General features: G+C 37.5%; 1 protein-coding gene across 1 annotated transcript; it reads right to left on the bottom strand.

Annotated features, from left to right (window-relative positions):
• Positions 1-231: 231 nt before the first annotated feature.
• Positions 232-14882, bottom strand: LOC105725929 (serine/threonine-protein kinase Nek3-like). The gene is made up of 6 exons (XM_012465155.3): positions 14712-14882; positions 13466-13549; positions 5831-5933; positions 4758-4892; positions 1213-1339; positions 232-753 (listed from the first exon to the last, which is right to left on the bottom strand). Exons 1-6 carry the CDS (start codon positions 14784-14786, stop codon positions 660-662), a joined length of 618 nt encoding a protein of 205 aa, XP_012320578.2. The 5' UTR covers positions 14787-14882; the 3' UTR covers positions 232-659.
• Positions 14883-15333: the final 451 nt, after the last annotated feature.

The raw sequence follows: 15333 nt of genomic DNA, 5'->3' as shown, positions 1-15333 counted from the left end.
CATTTCCACTTCTCACCTCTGGCCTCTTCCTTTGTCATCTACAGGACTGCCATCTTCTGACAAGATCTGCAGACCACCCCACGCTTCCCAGGGCTGACCCTCCAACCCAGACTCTTTCGTGCATTCTATGAGGGACTGTACTTAAGGATAGCTGGTAGTTGGTGACGATCATTGGAATGATTTTCAAACTACTCAGAATCAGGTCACATTGAAAAATTGCACACATTGCTGTATCATAATTAAATATATTCTCAAACCTTTAGGAAATGTAAAAAGAGTCACATAATAATAAACACAAATCATAACGTGAATAATAACATATGGTCAGCATCCTTCTGAGGTAGGCATTATTATCCCATTTTATGGTTAAGGAAATTGGGGCTCAAAGAGGTCAAGTAATTTCCCACAATCACGCAAGTAGGTAGAGGCAGGCTAGCATCCCATTTCTGTTCTACAGGACTACAAAGCCCAATGCTCACGCTCATTCCACTATACCTTCTCCCTTGAGTTCAAAACTTGCAGGGTTTTAGACTTTTCAAACTCACGAGAACAATTTTAAGTATTAAGAGTTTCCTCCGCTTCATTGTGTTTCCAAAAGAAAATATACATCATGTTAACTAATTATCATCCCAACACGAACTCCTCATTGAAGCCTCTCCTCAGTGTGACTCAGGATCGCACTGGCCTTGCCATCCAGCTCGTTTCTTCAGTTCTGACACCCAGTCAGGATTGTCATCTTCTTCCTCAAAGTCCCTGTGAAAAAACAGTTTGGACCATAAACCTCTACATTAGGGCCACAGTATCTGTTGATGAATTCAAAGCAGAACACCACCATAACAGTATTTAAGCTTCTGAAAAATGAGTTCCATAACACAACTGAAGGGAAAAAAATTGTTAGTTCTTCCAAAAGATCACTTCTTTTACTCTTTCTAAAACTTTCAAAAATGTAAAACCTAGTATATTAAGAAATTACAAGTCCAAGCTGAAAGGTTATAGATTTAGGGCTCAATCAGGAATTTTATGATCATAGTGTAAGGATTGTAACCCATCCCAGACAAAAGATCAGGATATAAATACCCATTTATAATGAAATAGGTCCCTACTAAACCTCAAATTATCATGGTCTAATTTACATCACTCACGCACACATATATACAAACACACATGCACACACACGCACAGCTAAAGCTTTGTACGCATATCACAACGTACGTGTCCTCCTCATCTCGCCCAGGCTCGAGTCGCTCTGGATCCAAAATGACAGAATCACGACCTCCATCAACACTGTCTGATGCTTCTGTTTCTTCAGACAGGGGACCTTTCGAGAACCCTTCCGAACCTTCAGGAGATATGAACAGAAAATATACCAATTTACACAGTATTTACTTATTTCATGCAGTTTGACTAAACTCCTCCACAAGCTTGCTGGCTAACTCAGGACAATACCATGTCCCATAACTCTTGTAGCGTCTCCACACATTACCCAACATGACTGTTGGCATAAATCAGGCCCCTGAAGCAGAAGCACCAGGACATGAATTAAATTTATAAACAGTACTTTCTTTTTTCCTTTTCTTTGAGTCAGGGTCTCACTCTGTCGCCCAGACTGGAGTGCAGTGGCATGATCATAGCTCAGTTCAGCCTCGATCTTCCAGGCTCAAGAGATCCTCCTACCTGAGACTCTTAAGTAGCTGGGACTATAGGTGTCCGGAACCATGCCTGGCTAATTATTTTAGTAGCGACGAGGTCTTGCTATGTTGCCCAGGCTTGTCTTGAACTCCTGAGCTTGAGTAATCCTCCTGTGTCAGCCTTCCAGATGGCTGGGATTACAGCCGTGAGCCACCACACCCAGCCTATAAACATGATTTTCTTTAAGAGAAAAAAAACTTGGAAAATTACAATAAAACCCTCCAAATATAAGAATGTATACTATGGAATTAAAAGCTACCTTTGGAAGTTGGATTATAGCAATTTCTTTTTTTCCTCTCAGCTTTCCCATCCCAAGTTTTCACAGTGAGGGGGAAGAAAAGTAGGAAACTGAAGGAGGATTATGTGTATGCTTTAAAAAAATGTTCCAGATAATTACTTTCAGATTTTCCACAAACAGCATGAAAACCTAATCTAAAAACATGGGCTGAATCTTATAAAAGGCATTTCAAAATAGAACTATATTTTTTGAACAGGGAGTTTCCTAAAATAACAAAACTTCATCACTAAACCAGACATAAAAACCAGGACCTAAAATTGCTAAACTGAAATTCATAACCATTAACCTTCCTTAACATCTTCATCCCATGCATCAGCCTCTCCTTAGGGCTTTCATGATGTTTTGTGCTCCGCTCTGTTTGAATGCAAATGCCACAGACCATGATAATTCTTTATCAGTGTGCTGACCTCCCAGGTAATGAACTCCTTCGTCTTTAGGGCAGGAATTTTTTTTTTTAATTGTACTTTAAGTTCTGGGGTACATGGGCAGATCATGCAGGATTGTTGCATAGGTACACACTTGGCAATGTGGTTTGCTGCCTCCATCCCCCCGTCACCTACATCTGGCATTTCTCCCCATGTTATCCCTCCCCGACCTCCCCATCCCCCCTCTGTCAATCCCTTGGCCACCTCACGCAACAGACCCCAGTGTGTGATACTCCCCTCCCTGTGTCCATGTGTTCTCATTGTTCAACACCCATCTATGAGTGAGAACATGCAGTGTTTCATTTTCTATTCTTGTGTCAGTTTGCTGAGAATGATGGTTTCCAGATTCATCCATGTCCCTACAAAGGACATGAACTCAACGTTTTTTATGGCTGCATAGTATTCTGTGGTTTATATGTGCCATATTTTCCTTGTCCAGTCGATCATCAGTGGGCATTTGGGTTGGTTCCAGGTCTTTGCTATTGTAAACAGTGCTGCTATGAACATATGTGTGTATGTGTCTTTATAATAGAATGATTTACAATCCTTTGGGTAAATACCCAGTAATGGGATTGCTGGGTCAAATGGAATTCTATTTCTAGGTCCTTGAGGAAGCACCACACTGTCTTCCACAGTGGTTGAACTAGTTTACATTCCCACAAACAGTGTAAAAATGTTCCTATTTCTCCACATCCTCTCCAGCATCTGTTGTCTCCAGATTTTTTAATGACCGCCATTCTAACTGGTGTGAGGTGGTATCTCAATGTGGTTTGGATTTGCATTTCTCTAATAATCAGTGATGATGAGCATTTTTTCATGTTTGTTGGCCTCATATATGTCTTCTTTTGTAAACTGTCTGTTCATATCCTTCACCCACTTTTGGATGGGTCTGTTTGTTTTTTTTCTTGTAAATCTGTTTTAGTTCTTTATAGATTCTGGATATTAGCCCTTTGTCAGATGGGTAGATTGAAAAAATTTTTTCTCATTCTGTTGGTTGCCAGTTCACTCTAATGATTGTTTCTTTTGCTGTGCAGAAGCTCTGGAGTTTAATTAGGTCCCATATGTCGATTTTGGCTTTTGCTACCAATGTTTTTGGTGTTTTAGTCATGAAGTCCTTGCCTATGCCTATGCCTATCTTCTGAATGGTTTTTCCTAGATTTTCTTCTAGGGTTTTTATGGTGTTAGTCTTATGTTTAAGTCTTTAATCCATCTGGAGTTAATTTTAGTGTAAGGTGTCAGGAAGGGGTCCAGTTTCTGCTTTTTGCACACTGCTAGTCAGTTTTCCCAACACCATTTATTAAACAGAGAATACTTTTCCCATTGCTTGATTTTGTGAGGTTTGTCAAAGATCAGATGGTTGTAGATGTGTGGTGTTGCCTCCAAGGCCTCTGCTCTGTTCCATTGGTCTATATCTCTGTTTTGGTACAAGTACCATGTTGTTTTGATTACTGTAGCCTTGTAGTACAGTTTGAAATCAGGTAGCATGATGTCTCTGGCTTTGTTCTTTTTGCTTAGCATTGTCTTGAGGAATTGTGTTTTATTCTTTTTTTTTCTTAACCTATATTAGGCATTCAATAAATATTGACCAAATAAACAAATACAACTAAATCATTGCAATAAATATAGTCAGACTTGCCATACCATTACATGCTCTACTTGTATAATTTATCTTAGATCTTAACCTAGCAAGGGGGCTTAGAAATTAAATTATCATAATTATAATATACATACAAATATACATATCTAATGCAGACCATTGGCCTAGATTCCTAAGGATAGTATTATAAAAAATTATACACTTTTAGTAAAAATGTCTGTTAAAAGAATTTAAAAATCAAATCCTAATTGTTCATCCTTTTTGAGCTCTATTCAATGTAACAGAGTTTAGGTATACTGCAGAAGAAATCTTGGAGTTGTTGCTAAGGCAATGGCATATTTGCATGATAAAAATGGACTACTCTTCAAGGATAGTAGTAGCAGGATTATGAAAATAAGCAAACAAATGAGCAAATAGAAGTAATGTAGCTCTATGAAAAATTTTAATTGTAGCTTAAGACTGGCTAGAAAAGATGCAAAAACACGCAAAAATACAATGCTATGAATTATTCTATAACTTTGAAATCAAAGGTTCCTGGGAGGAGAAACCCTTTGATTTTAGTTTTGGAAGGTGAGAAAATTTCTGTGGATGAATAGTGGTGATGGCTGCACAACAGTGTGAAGCACTGAGTGCCACTGAACTGTGCACTTTAAAATGGTTCAGATGTAAATTTTATGTTGTATCATCTATTTACCACAATCTTCAAAAAGTCAAAGGGTTTCCAAGGTCGCATACAGACATGAATTACCTGGTCTATATATTATGTATGTTCGAAATGCCAAGCTGAGGTCAGCATTCTTAAAGATGTTTAACAAAGTGCCAGGGGTCTCTTTGAGCCACTGCTTACGAGTAGTATTTTTGCTGTACTTTATTACAGAACCACCTAGTTATAAAAGACAAAAATTAGTGTCAAATAAAAAAAGATTTTTCAGCATGTACCTTCCAGATCATATTTTCAAGCAAAGTTAATTATATCTGACTGTCAACTAAAATCTGCTTCACTCACCTGTATGAGCAATGCTCTGATGTGTGATGCCAAATACCCCTCACAGACAATAAAAACTTGTAGCGCACCAAATAACTACTAGAAAAAGTTCTCTAATAAAATAATAGTATTCAGTCTGACTACTAACCTCTACTGTCCTCTGCTATTAAACTGGAGGGAGTATGAATGCATTTTCCAGAGCTGTAAGAGCTGTATTAGGTACATTTTTCTCCCACTGTCACCTGTGAAGATTTGGTGAACTGGCTTTCCGCAGATGGACTGACTTATTACCTGATTTTAAAGTGTAAAAAAGGAATGCCAAGAATGTTATTTTATGTATTCATCTCTGTCCACACATATACTCTAACAATATGGAAGTGTTTATTTTCTCTTTCAAACTCAGATCTAGCAACAATGTTCTTTCAAAACTAAGTAGCAAAGAAAATTAAAAAAAAAATCCAAAATGAAAAGTTAAAATGAATTATTAATGTGACTAAGTTAAAAACATAATAATATGTATATAATTACATATTACACATTATACAAGAAGGAAGCCCCGTGAGGACTTATATACACACAGTATGCTATGCTTTTCATGTTGGATAGCACAAAAAATACTACTCTTCCTAGTGGCTTTTACTGATAAATACTATACTCTCTTATGTGGTAAATAAATAAAATATTCCTAAAACATTAAATAAGTTACTAGATAAGCAAACAAATATTGGCTTGTACTCTTGTTTATGATACCTGAGACCTAGTAACATAAAAATTGGTGTTTCCTCTGTATTCCCCAACTCCTCATCTAAGAAATGATTAGAATTTGAATAACTTACCTTTTTCTTCTCTGTTTACTATTCTCAATGCAGTTTCAACTAAATTTTCATTAATGCTTTCCAAATCAGGATGGCTACACTTTCTGTCTTGTTCTTCCTCCTGCTTTAAAAGAAATTTAAAATACAGATTAAATAATGCTTGAATTGCTAAAAAAAAAAGATAAACAAATATGCAAAGTCAGCTATTTTAATTTCAAATAAAAATGGATTAAAAAACATGACTAATCATAGAACCCCAAAGACATGTATATTAATAGCCATATATATCTATATGTATTTAATAACATGTATATTAACCATAAACCTACATATGTGTATATATTAATAGACATACACATTCATAGCCATTAATATCAATGATTGTAAGTATGAAGAGGATATATTAAAATGACAGATGTTTGGCGGGTCTTTATAAGGAAAAGAGTAATTAAAAAAAATTTCAATATGGTTTGCTATATTGGGCTTTATGAACTATAATATCAAAATGAGATATTTTGTAAAGTTGCCATATAGAGTCAAAATGTTCCCACTTAATTCAGTATCTTTCCAAATTACCTAAGCCCTTGATTTATTTCATGAAATATAATAATACACTATCTAGTTTACTGAATCTGCATCTATTTTGAGGAGTACATATTGAATGCCTAAACAGTCCCAGGCAAACAAGTTCTCAATTATTTGTTGAATGAATCAATAACAGTAGGCTTGGCTGGCATGTTAGATTTTCGTCTTTCTAAGCAGTGGTTCTCAAACTTCTCTTCCCACACATGTAGGGAACACAAAAATCTGTCACTTAACAGTTGTGGCTCACTTACAGCAGTGATTTCAAAGCCTCCTACACTCAAGATCGACATCAGAATCTTGGAGGAGTAGCAGAGAGGGGCAGCTGTGAAAAGCCCCCAGCAGGCTCCAGTCTTCCCTTGCCATTGAGGATCACTGCTCTCTGCGTCTGCAGTGGCCTCCCACCTTCTTCTGGATGCTCCTCAATCTGCCTTCATTGCCACCATCCTTTGCTGACCTGCACACGAGTTTTCCTGCCTCAAGTCCTTCATGCCCTGACTGAGGTTTTGGCCTTTTCTCCATTCTATTTACATGTTGCACCCTTTTCATTTTGTGAGCACATATTGCTGTGTTCACTACAGGCGGTATCAAATTATAGCACGTGGACACAGATCATCTGCAAAGGGGCACAAGGAAACAGTTTAGGGGAAGAAATTCTTTTTTTTTTTGAAACAGGGTCTTGCTGTGTCACTCAGGCTGGAGTGCAGTGGTGCAATCATAGCTCACTACAGCCTCACTCCCAGGCTCAGGCAATCCTCCTGCCTCAGCTTTCCAACAACTGGGACTATAGGCATGTGCCACCATGCCCAGATACAATTTTTAATTGTTTGCAGAGATGGGGTCCCACTGTGTCGCCCATGCTGGTCTCAAATTCCTGGCCTCAATCGATCCTCCTGCTTCCGCCATCCAGAGTGTTGGTATTACAGCGTAAGCCACCCTGCCCCACCTGGAAGTCCTATATGATGATTGTGGCAGGGGTTATATGGACGTTTAAATACCATCATCAAAATTTATCAAATTGTGCATAACAATGGGTAAATTTTGTGGCATGTAAATTATAACTTAAAAAGCTGGGAAAAAACAGACATTACAATGAAAAGAAAAAAAGTACAGAGGCCTGTATTCCATTTGTAGCAACATAATGGTGGGGTGTTATTTATTTACAACCTATGGTTCATTCAAAACATTTACAAGTTTAATTACTTGTACATTCCACGAAGAGAGTAATTTGTTGTCAGTACAGCATCTTTTCCTTTTTGAGTTAAAGGTTAGGCCAGGCGAGGTGGCTCACACCTGTAAATCCCAGCACTTTGGGAGGCCAAGGCGGGAGCATCACTTAAGCCCAAGAGTTCAAGACCAGCCTGGGCAACGTGGTGAGACCTCATCTCTAGAAAAGCTAAGAACTAATAGGAATTAGCCCTGCAGTTGTTGCACTATGTAATAAACTATTACTAAACAAGTGGAACAAGTTATTTGACCATTTTTTGTTTATATTTTAAAAAAATCTTGAAAAAATATATAATAGGGCAAAGTCTATGTTTTCATGATAATTCAGTTAGAGAGGAAACTCATATGATAAATGAAATCTAACTGCAAAAAACTGAGGAAAAAAATGATGCAGCAACTCTTGCAAACTTTGGTGCTTCCTCAAAAAGCTAAATACAGTTACCATATGACCCAGCAGTTCCACCACTAGATATATACCTCAAAATTTGGAATCAAGGACTCTAGCAGGTACACCATGGTTCATAACAGCATTATTTACAATAGCCAAAAGATAGAAACAACCTAGGTGTCCATCAACAGATGAATGGATAGGCCAGGCATGGTGGCTCATGCCTGTAATCCCAGCACTTTGGGAGGCCAAGGCAGGTGGATCACCTGAGGTCAGAAGTTTGACACCAGCCTGGTCAACATGGGGAAAATTCAAAAAAATACAAAAATGTCTCTAGTTAAAAAAAAAAAAAAAATTAGCTGGGTGTGGTGGCCATGCACCTGTAGTCGCAGTTACTTGGGAGGCTGAGGCAGGAGAATCACATGAACCCAGGAAGCAGAGGTTATGGTGAACTGAGATCGCACCACTGCACTCTAGACTGGACAGCAGAGCGAGACTCCATCTCAAAAACAAACAAACAAACAAACAAACAAACAAAACCTAAAGAGATAGTAGTGATGGTTGCATAACACTGTGAATGTAATTAATGACAATGAATTGTATATTAAAAATGGATAAAATGGCAAATTTTACATTTCATCAAAATAAAAAATTAAGAATAGCAAAAACAAGAAAGAAAAGAGGAAAAGAGAAAGAAAGAGAGAGAAAGGTTATGTATTGCACAGCAAAACTAAATAATGGGAATTTCCTATTAGTAGATGCTACAAAACTAGCTCAGGGCGGATGACTGCACTGGAAACATATATAAACTTTTATAATGACTTCTTCCTAGGGAAGCAAACTGCCAACTAGAATCTGTCACCTTATTAGGACTCAGCTAGATATGATAAGCTGCCTTTTCCATTTTGCACGCCATACTTACTGGATGCTTAAGGGTACAGAGTTCATACAGAATGCATCCCAAGGACCAGATGTCACTGAAAGCATAAAGAAGCAATGTAATAACAAGTGGGTTATATATTTTCTAATATAAAAAATATTTTCTTACCTTTAATAAGAATAGATATCACAAGTAATTCCTAGGTATTAAAATAAAACATGTAATTTTGGTCTAACACTTAGATACTTCCTAAGAGTAACGTTCACAATAAAATTCTCTGCTCTTCAATCCCCACCCGTTCAAATCAGGGCAGCTGAGATATCACTTCAATAGTATTTGGGAATTCAGTAGCAAGCGAGAATATTTGCGGACTCAGATGATCACAGCTGGAAGGACTCTAGAAGGCATCCAGTGAGCTTCCACTCCGACCTCCCTGGATGCAGCACCCAGCCTTTGATCACATCTCCTGCTGGGCAGCTCTCTACCTCCCGCACAGTCTGCTCCCTTGCTGGATGGCTCTCAGGGATAGTGTTCTTCCTTTTCAAAAGCCAAAATGTGTCTCTGGGAACTCTCTCCACCCTCAGAGTTAGCTCTATGTTCCAAAACAAAGAGACCAAGACTACTAATTCTTCCACAAAATAGCTCTTCAAAATCCAGAGTTTTATAGTTGGCCCCATACCCTGCACTTCATGCTAAGCCTCTCCAGGTTCCTCCATCATTCACACCACCTATTTGTCATCCTCTAGATTTTCCCTTTTCTTTTTTTAGGGATGGGGTCTCACTATGTTACCCAGGCTGGAGTGCAGTGGCTATTCACAGGCATTATGTCACTACACTGCAGCCTTGGAACTCCTGGGCTCAAGCAATCCTCCTGCCTCTGCCTCCCAAGTAGCTGGGACTACAAGCACGTACCACCACACCCAGCTCTTCCAGACTTTTCTAGATGATATTTTTTATTTTAATTAATGGTTTTTAATCAACTGTTTCCCCTTTTAGTTTTTTTTAATTTCAAATCTACAGAAAAGTTGCAAATGTCCACATGCCCTTATCTAGATCCTGCAGTCATTCTCATTGGCCATGTTAGCATGCTAATCTCCCTCCTCTATATCTATCTGAACCTCCTGAAAAAAGGTTGCAGGTATCGAACACCTCATCCCTATACACATCAGCATGTATCTCCTAAGAACAAAGACGTACCCTTTCCCTCAGAAACACAACACTGTTATCACATCCAAACAATTTAATCTCAATTCAGTAACATTATTTAATATTTACTGTACACCCACATTTCCCCAGTTGTCCCAGTAAGACCCTATAGAGTTGTTTTGTCCCCATTCAGTCAATTCTACTTTTAAAGAAATCTATTTAGTACAGACTGTCATACCCTTTTCAGACAGCAAGTCAGCAAAAAGTAACACAGCCTTTAAGTGTTTCTACTTCTAGGAATACATGCCAAGAATGTGATACAAAACAAGGACATCTTTATACACAAAAGGTATGTTAATCACAGCACTGCTTATGATACTGAAATGTAGAAATGTAAGGCCAACAACAAAGGAATTACTAAGTAAATTCTAGAAGGGCCATATGGTAAAATATATGCAGCCATTGGAAAATTTATGAAGAGTTTAAGTAGGTGAGGAAATGACTATTATGATATTGAATGACAAAAGCAAATTATACATAAAATATATCAACTAGTTTTAGGGGGGAAAAGTGAATGGATGAAGAAAAAAACAGCAAAATGTTAGTAGCAACTGGGAAAAGTGGGTAATTTCCATGTCCTTTCTTACAGGTCTACTTCCAATCTTCCCTGCACATCCATCCCCACGATGGGCACATATAACTTACATTCAGAAAAAATACTGCATTTTAAATCATTAAGATCTTCTAGGTATTATAGTCTTATGGGACCACTGTCATATATGCCATCTGTTGGCAATCAATTTATCTATCAACCAAGTGCTTAAAATCTAGCCCTGTAAATACTAACTCAATTACACAATCTATTGATTCTCAAATGTTGCTGTACATTGGAATCACCCAGTGATCTTGAAAAATTACTGATGCCTGCTCCCCATCCTTTGCCATTTTGATTTAATTAGTGTAGACACAACCTGGGCTTTGGGATTTCTTTTTTTTTTTTTAAATAAGACGGGGTTTCACCATGTTGGCCAGGATGGTCTCGATCTCTTGACCTCGTGATCTGCCCGCCTCAGCCTCCCAAAGTGCTGGGATTACAGGCATGAGCCACCGTGCCCAGTCAGCTTTGGGATTTTTAAAAGTGGGAGCAGCAAAGTTTGGGAACCACTGATATAATTCATACCATCCCTAGAAATGACTAGCTTTTCTTTTAGCATTTGCTCCTCTCAGCTACAATTAGTAGCAATTAGAAAACTATTACTTTCATCTAGCAGCCTAGAAATATACATTAGCAATATAGATTCCACACTGCTTTCAGATATACTTTTTAGAAAGCAAATGATCCATGCATCTGCTTTGAAGTGATGTCAGAGTGTAGCATCATGTGCAGGCTACAATGCCTGTCACCAAATGGGCACCCTTGCATCAGATATGCACCACTCACCTTTTATTGTTATAAGGCAGGTTTTCCCAAATTTCTAGAGGCACATAATAAAGTGTTCCCACATATGTACAAGCAAATGCCATCAGACTAAAACCATAAAAAGGCAAAGAATGGTTATAGAGCATTCCTGAAAATGGATGTTCTGATCACTGTAACTACCCTAGGACAGAGATACACACTTGGAGAGAAGACAGACAAATCTAAAGTCTTCCAATTTCACTTTTCCATTTTGAGTGAGGACGATATTTTTCATTTAAAAAGAAGAACTCAGATTATGTCTTCTATCATTGAACATGAGGCAGATAAACTGTCTTCCAAAGCCTGCTAATGATGGAGATAAAGGGTAGAAATGCTGACAGCTGAGTCCCAGAGTGAAGCACAAAACATCAAGATCCCCTCTTGACAGCGACACATTCCCCTGCTTGGAAACTCAGATAAGTGCTTCGAAATCTAACAAGCAAGTTTTAGGTTGTATCAGCAGACCCAATCTACCCAGTGAGAACCTGTGTCAGGGTGATGCCACATGGCAGGCCCAGATGTCAACCCTTTTCCATCTGAGAACACATGGGCTTAGCACGTGGTCACTAAAAGAGAGCTAGGACACATTAACATACACAGTCACATGCCACATTTCAGTCAACAACAGATGGCATATATGACACTGGTCCCATAAGACCATAATACCATATTTTTACTGTACTTTTTCTACATTTAAATACACAAATACTTACCACTCTATTACAATTGCCCAAAGAATTCAGTACAGTAACATGCTGTACAGGTTTGTAGCCTAGAAGCAACAGGCTACACTCTATAGCCTAGGTGTAGCAGGCTATACCATCTAGGTTTGTGTAAGTGCACTCTACGATGCATTTCTGAGTACTTATCCCCCTGTCATTAAGTGATGCAAGACTGTACTACTAGAGATTTCAATGACTTTTTCTCAGGTATTATCTTATTTGGTTAGTATAAATATTAAGTTAAAGGGTACAAAGTTTCAGTTAGGACAAGTAAGTTCCAGTGATCTGCTTCACAACATAGTGACTACAATTAATAATAATGCATAGAATACTTTAAAAGTGCTGAGAGTAGATCTTAAATGTCCTCACCACAAAAAAATAATATGTGAGGTGATAGAGATATATTAATTACTTTGATTTAATAATTTTACAATGTGTGTATGTATATATATAAATATATAAAACATCATGTGTACATCATAAATATCCATAATTTTTGTCAATTATATTTTAATAAAGGTGGGGGAAATTTTTATTTGAAAAACAAATAAATATTAGGCTGACAATTTTTTTTTTGAGACAGAGTCTCTCTCTGTCACCCAGGCTGGAGTGCAGTGGTGCAACCTCGACTTACTGCAACCTCCGCCTTCTGGGTTCAAGTGATTCTCCCACCTCAGCCTCCTGAGTAGCTGGGATTACAGGCATGCACCACCATGCCTGGTTAATTTTTATATTTTTAGAAGAGACAGGGTTTCACCATGTTGGTCAGCTGGTCTTGAACTCCTGACCTTGTGATCTGCCCTCCTCGGCCTCCCAAAGTGCTGGGGTTGCAGGTGTGAGCCACCGCATCTGGCCTTAGATATTTCCAAATTAAACAAAAATGTCCCAAAATTCGTGGGATAACACAGCAAAATGAATTAAGTAGTTTTTTTTTGTTTTTTTTTTTTTTTTTGTCACCCAGGCTGGAATGCAGTGGTGCAATCTTGTCTCACTGCAACCTCTACCTCCCAGGTTCAAGCAATTCTCCTGCCTCAGCCTCTGGAGTAACTGGGATCACAGGGTGCCTGCCATTGCACCCAGCTAATTTTTGTATTTTTAGTAGAGACAGGGTTTCACCATGTTAGCCAGGCTGATCTTGAACTCCTGACCTCATGATCCATCCACCTCAGCCTCCCAAAGTGCTGGGATTACAGGCATGAGCCACCACATCCCACCTATTTTTTTTTTAAGTCCAAAAATGTACTCCACTCACCTTGGACTTGCTATCTCTATGTAGCGCACATTTCCTGTGAATGTGATTTACTCCAAGGCACATCTGGGTAAACCAATTAAGTATCTATAAGAAAAAAGCATGCAAAGTCTTCAAACATGCAGTAACTGGCTCATGTTAACCTAAAATTCCAAAGAATCATGTCTAGGCCTTAGTCGACCAGGATTTTACATAATGTGAGTACAGACTCCTGTAAGTTACATAGTTCAACTAAGATTCAGTGTTACTTGGAGAAATTCAGAAAAGCTGTGATTCCCATATTCCATCATCTTATGTGTGATCCAAATAGCAATTTATTTGAGCAAAACTTCCACTATAGTTTTCTTATATTCAGCCAAATAAAAGTATTTCTTAAACGCTTATATAAAGGTAGTTCACCAATAAGAAATAGATTACAGCTTTTCTAGTGTAACCATTATGTTGGATTTTCATTTACTTTTGCAGAATATCCATATAAGATTTCATTATATTATAAATAATCCTTCAAGGTCAACAGTTCCTGCTTATAAATCCAAGGTCAACAGTATCCAGAATTTCTAGGTGTCTTGGGGGCCTACTATTAAATGTCAAACTGATCTTTTTTTCACTTTTGCTATGGAGATTCTTCCAGTTAAAGCCAAGGTTGAATTCCTTATTTTTAACAATACAATTTCTAAATGAAGAATATTTATTTACATTTATAACATGCTATAACCTAAATCAAACTAAGCCTCATTGGAGCAATTTAAATATTTTCCATAGACAATTCATTAAAAAAATTTAGTATGCAATTTTCCACAAAAAAGGCAGCAAGTCTTAGACCGAAGGGACCACTTCAAGCTTTAGAAGGAAAAAGAATGAGAATAGGTACTCCCAAGAAACAGAAATGGCAAGCTTCATTCTTCTGATTTCAGTAATACAAAATAAAATAGATTTGGTTTCTAAAATTTCAGTACGATAAAAATCAAGATTTTAAATATCTAGTATAAAATTTGGTGATAAAATCTTGAAATTATTCTAAACATGCAAGTTTTATTCCTTAATAATTTATAACCTATAGATTTTACTTCCTAAAACCATTTCAGGCAGAGGTATTCTGAGGACATTAAGTGGTAACACCAATACAGAAATCAGTCATTTCTATCTACCTTCTCAGGTAATTAGAGATATCAACGCTTTTAACTTACACAAGTTTATGAGAAAAGTGGCTTCTACACCTTGAGAGAAACTATGTAAGTCAATCTCTTACCATGTCTTCAGGAAATAACTTTCCTTTTTGCTGTTTAATCTTTTGCATTAGATCCCCTCCATCACAGTATTCCATCACAATATACAAGTGTCCTTCAGCTAAAACAGACACAAGCTCTTTAGAAAAGCTGTAGTGGCTACAAATCAAATTCAGAAATGCACATATGTGGGGGAATTCGTATTTATCTTCAAAAGATTCTTTGAAGCTAACGATATTGGGGTGTTTCATTTTGGCTAAAACAACAGCCTCCTTCCTAGAATTCTGTGTATTGGAGAAAGACTAGAAAAACATTTCAAATAAGCATAAATTTAATACTGCATTTTAAAATAGATAACTTTATAATAATATAGTTTATATTATACTTCAATGCTAGATCCAGTTTTATAACACTTTGGCTCAACTGAAGTTTGTCAAATGACAAGAGAAAATGCCTGGTGATTTTTCAACTCTGGCTATATTTTCATGCTTGAGCTGACCTCTTCATTGTATTTTTATTTTCTTTTTTCATTCCTTACACAGTCAGAATGTTAGTTTTAATATCAGCCTAAGCATTATCTGACTTAGAGAGCCAGTATACCATCAAAAATAGTAGACCTTTTTCTTGATAACTTGTAATATAGAA

The sequence above is a fragment of the Aotus nancymaae genome, unplaced genomic scaffold, assembly GCF_030222135.1.
Source record: "Aotus nancymaae isolate 86718 unplaced genomic scaffold, 86718_ANA_hifiasm-v0.15.2.pri h1tg000009l, whole genome shotgun sequence".
NCBI classification, from domain to species: Eukaryota; Metazoa; Chordata; class Mammalia; order Primates; family Aotidae; genus Aotus; species Aotus nancymaae.
Note: the sequence above shows the minus strand (reverse complement) of the source record. Positions and strands in the feature narration are given on the sequence as shown.